Raw genomic sequence first — 5325 nt, 5'->3', positions numbered from 1 at the left:
CCATGCCTGTGATAAAATTGCAAAAGGTTCATATAAATAGTTTGAAAATATAAACAATAAAAAACAATATCATCTTGTTCATCTTTAGCGGAATTTTTGAAACATCTTTATTTTAAATTATAAATTAAATAGAATATATAATAATATGGCTAGGATTAAGAATCATATATGCTAAAATTATGCATTCCAAGAAAAATAGTCTACACATAGAAAAATATATTTATATGTTTTGCAAGCAGAAAGGGAAGAAAATAGATGGAAAATTTCAAAGTTTTTTTGTTAGATAGTATCACAAGAGGTGTCCCAACCAATAAGATTTCGATAAGTATAAGATGGTTCAAAGAACTAAGCTATGTTTTTTAAGTTTCTAAAAGTTTTTTGCTCCATGATGATCTATTCTACATGACCCCATTATTTATTAAAAGTTCTTTTATATACATGCTTCTTGTTCTTCATTTTTTGAACAGTAGGTTAAGGACAAATTAATATATACCATATTATTTTTTATACCTAGTTGGAGATAAAGAATCACAGACAACAAAGAAGACAAATATACTGGAATCAATGTAATTGCAAACCACACAAAAAATTGAGGGGAAGTTTGGGGATATGTTGTGCATTTTGAAAATTTAGGGAATAGGATTTGAATCAATCATATCCAAACTTTAGAGGCCCCCAAAACTATAACTGACATTTGAGTTACATAAAAATTCAGGTGTTGCCAATATTTTACTTTACATTGAATTGTCCTTTAGCCTTATTCCACTTTAGCTCAATATGGGTGCCATTTTAAATGTTATATTCATAGTACACTTATTTGAGTGGGAATGGTGACAATAATATAGGTAACAAAACTGTTACTTTAATTAAAAAAATTATTTATGGAGTTCTTGCTGTGGCATGGTAAGTTAAGGACTCAGGGTCACCGCAGCGGTGGCATTGGTCGCAGGTGCAACTCGGATTTGGTCTCTGGCCAGGGAACTTCCAAATGCCATGGGTACATTCAAAGAAAACATTTTTTATTTATTTGAAAAAATATGTAAATTGATTTTCATAACAAACTTTCTAACCACAGATATTCAAATCAGATCAAGATTAAAAATTAAAAAGCTAACATTTTCATATAGTTATCACAAAATTTTTCCAATACATTTTCTTTTTCTTTTCTTTTCTTTTTTTTTTTTTGTCTTTTTGCCTTTTCTTGAGCCCCTCCTGTGGCATATGGAGGTTCCCAGGCTAGGGGTCTAATCAGAGCTGTAGCCACCAGCCTATGCCAGAGCCACAGCAACTCGGGATCCGAGCCGCATCTGCGACCTACACCACAGCTCATGGCCACACCAGGTCCTTAACCCGCTGAGCAAGGGCAGGGATTGAGCCCGCAACCTCATGGTTCCTAGTCGCATTTGTTAACCACTGCACCACGACGGGAACTCCTCCAATACATTTTCAAGTTATTCTTTCAAGTACCTAACAGATGTATCAACTCATTTTTTCAGAGCCTAGTACTAATTCTGCCTCACATATTCCGTATTTCTTCTTAAGCTATGCAGTCATTCTAAGCACTTAAGTCATCTAACAACACCTAGCCTATAATGACCATTACTTTACGAGCTACACATCTACAGCTTTACAGCTTATTTCCACCTCCTTTACACATCTCACTACCTTGGGGAACAAAGAGAAATATGAGATGCTTACTTCTGCTGCATTATTTCAGAGGCCTTCTTGCTACAACTCATAGACGTTATTTTCTTACTATGATAATGGGATATTAAAGAACACAGACCAGGAGTTCCTGTCATGGCTCAGCGGAAACAAATGTCACTAGCATCCATGAGGACGTAGGTTTGATCCCTGGCCTCGCTCAGTGGGTTAAAGATCTGGCATTGCTGTGGCTGTGGTGTAGGCTGGCAACTGCAGCTCCAATTTAACCCCTCACCTGGGAACCTCCATATGCCATGGGTGCGGCCCTTAAAAAAGATTAAAAAAAAAAAAAGAATACAGACCAAACTTCCTGACAGTAGTAACTAGTATTCAAAATAGAATAATAGTGTTGGAGAAAATATCTAAAGTATTTCACTATGTCTTTTGTTAAACCAAAGACAAAAGTCAAATGTTATGATAAATTCTGCCTACAAGGCAAGAAATTAAAAGACATGTTCTAGGGTTTTTTAAATTAAGAATATCATCTTTCCATAGGAAATTAACCTGAATTTTATCAATTTTTACAACAAATTTTGTGTTGCATTTTCAATTAAGAAAAAGATATTTTGATTAGGTTTGTGCACTGAAAAAATTAACATTGACATTTTATCTTGATTTTACATGGCTATTTTCTCCACTAGAGAGTGATTAGTATTTAGGCAGATTGCATTTAATTCATATCCACTACCACAAACTCCATGACCTGTGACAGTATATTCTCAATAAATACTAAGAGAGTGAGGAAATGGGAGTGGTTGATGAATAGATGGAAGGATGAACCACTCACTGGTGAAGAGATGCTCCATTATTCTATTAATGTCACAGATACACAGGCTCACCTCACCCCATTAATCTTTTTACTGCCCCTCTTACATCTTTGTTTCTCAAGGTGTAGATTAAAGGGTTGAGGCTAGGTGTGACAACAGTATAAAAAAGGGCAATGAACTTTCCTTGGTCTTGAGAACTTCCAGATGATGGCAGGAGATATATGCACATGGCTGGAATGAAAAACAGGGATACAACCATAAGATGAGATCCACATGTCCCAAAGACTTTCTGAAGTCCAGTTGTTGACTGCATCCTCAGCACAGCACGGGCAATGGCACCATAAGAGCTGAGAATAAGGATGAGCGGTATGAGAACAAAAATGGAGCTTGTGATCATGAGGGTCAGCTCATTAGCATGAGTATCAATGCATGACAGTCTAAGCAGTGCTGGAACTTCACAGAAGAAATGATCCACCTGACGATGTCCACACAGGGGTACCCAAAAGGTAAGGAAGGAATGAAGTGCTGAGTTGGTAAAGCCACTTGCCCAAGAAGCCACAGCCAACAGATGGCAGAAACGAGGGTGCATGAGGACAGTGTAATGCAAGGGTCTACATACAGCTGCATAACGGTCATAGGACATCACCACAAGTAGCACACATTCTGTGGATCCCAGTGCAAGGACAAAATAAAGTTGAATCATGCAACCATTGTAAGAAATGTTTTTTTCTGGGCCCCAGAGGTTGATCAGCAACTGAGGGATGGAGCTGGTGGTATAGCAGAGATCCAGAAAAGAGAGGTTTGAGAGGAAGAAATACATGGGTGTGTGTAGATGGGCATCTACGTATGACAAGATGATGATGAACAGGTTGCCTATCAATGTCATCAAGTAGAACATCAAGATAACCACAAAGAGTATTACTTCCAGATGAGGCCAATTAGAAAAACCCAGTAGAACAAAGTAGCCTTCCAAAGTTGCATTGATTTTTTCCATCATCATTCATTTCTTATTACCTGAGAAGAGAATCACATACACACCCCAAAAAGTAAGGAAATAGTCTACAAACCACAGGAAAACATGAAAAAGAAACACAATCCAGTTTGAAAGGCCTACCACTGTTCAATTCTAAGACAATTTGGCCACTAAGTGAAACTGTGATGGTAATAAATGAAAAAAAAAAAGAATCCACAAACTAATACCAATAAATTTAAAAAGACTAAATAAATAGTAGGGAAGATAAAGCTATTTCTATCACCAAGATCCTAAATGATAAATAGAGAAGTAAGAGAAGAGTTAGAAAAACACAAATGAATGCTAAAAACTAGTGAAGAAAGACATGATGAGTAATTTACATTGTCTAAAATATCCTCCACCAAATTATTTGTTAATTACAAAATGAAAAGTGGTAGATTTTACAACAGAAAACCTGATGGACATCACCACAGCCCAGTAATCAATGTTAATGTCACCAATGTTGAAACAAACCAACATCATGTGACTATTGATACAGTGTGTTGAACACAATATAAAATCACTTCAGTCATATTACTGCCAAAAATGCACAGCCTGATTTTAATAATGAAGAAGCATGAGACAAGCTTACACTGAGATGAGGTGGATAAAATAGTCGGCCTACACTCTTCAAAAACATCAAAGTCAATGAAGAATTCAAAATGAAGATAGATGATAGATAGATAATAGACACATAGATGATAGATAGATGGATGGATAGATAGAGAGAGAGAGAGATAGGGAAATGAGAGAGAGGATGGGTAATAGAATAAATCTTTTTCAGGCAGAATATAAACTATTGCTTAATCTGATTAAAAGGTTAATAGTATATAATAATATAAACTACTGCTTAATCTGATTAAAAGGTTAATAGTTCTTTATACCACTTTTTCAAAACTTTTCTGTAAATGTGATATTTAACCAGAATATAAAGTTGCAAAAATTATACATAAATTTTTTTCCATATATGTGTGACTGAGTTCCCATGCTGTACAGTGGGGAAAAAAAAGTGTGTTGGGGGAAATAACAATTTAAAAAAAAGTTACAAAAAGTAAATATAATTTTTTTAATTTTTATATTTCCTCCAGATATTTGTCCTATAGAGAAAAAAAATTGTATTGGGGAAATAGCAATAAAAAAATTGAAAAAAAGAAAAATAACTTCTTAACTATTGAGTTCTTCTCATTCATCCAAGGGTGACATCTGGGTAAACAGTAACTTAAAAATTTCCTAGCAGACCTAAAGAAGAAAATTTCCACGAAACAAATAATCTTTTTTTAACAAATAGCTTTAGTTTTCTTTTCATCATTTTTACACAATTTCCATTTATGTGATTATAGAAAACAGAATAACTGTAATCCCAATAATCTTATATATAAATTACAATGAACAATATCAAATCTACTTATTATTTCAAGGTGTTTATATGGGGTGAAAAATATTGAGCTTCAATTAAATTTTCTTATAGAAAAACTTGTTCTTCCTATTTGTTTACTTGCACTCACAGTTTATTTCTAAACTGAAAACTAAATAGAGATACCAAAAAAAAAAAAAGGCACAGGGACACATGCACATCAACTTATTATTCATGATGCAAACAAAGCCGAAGGTCTTAATTCACATGAATAGATCTGTGAAAATAGGCAAGGAGATAGTGATTAAATGCCTAAAAAGACATGTGAATATAACTGATTTGAAAAGAGAAATTTTTAGCAAAAAGAAGATATAGCTTCATTGAGAGAGCAAAGAAGCAAGGCAGGATGAGAAATTGAGTAAACTGACTACTAGTGTTTAAAGTTGAAAGTGTATATACGTATATCACAGGGCTGAGAAACTGGAACA

At 34.5% G+C, this 5325-nt stretch overlaps 1 protein-coding gene across 1 annotated transcript; it reads right to left on the bottom strand.

Moving 5' to 3' along the window:
- Nucleotides 1-2544: 2544 nt before the first annotated feature.
- Nucleotides 2545-3475, bottom strand: LOC146401388 (olfactory receptor 2J3-like). Its single transcript, XM_084970363.1, is given in 2 exon segments — nt 2545-3453; nt 3455-3475. Coding segments are annotated over 2 exon segments (930 nt in total).
- Nucleotides 3476-5325: the final 1850 nt, after the last annotated feature.

The sequence above is a fragment of the Sus scrofa genome, chromosome 7 (assembly GCF_054392235.1).
Source record: "Sus scrofa isolate SSC_HxYL_T2T_F1_AM1 chromosome 7, Sscrofa_HxYL_maternal_Yorkshire_Landrace_v2.0, whole genome shotgun sequence".
Classification (NCBI taxonomy): domain Eukaryota; kingdom Metazoa; phylum Chordata; class Mammalia; order Artiodactyla; family Suidae; genus Sus; species Sus scrofa.
This window is presented reverse-complemented; position numbering and strand designations above follow the sequence as displayed.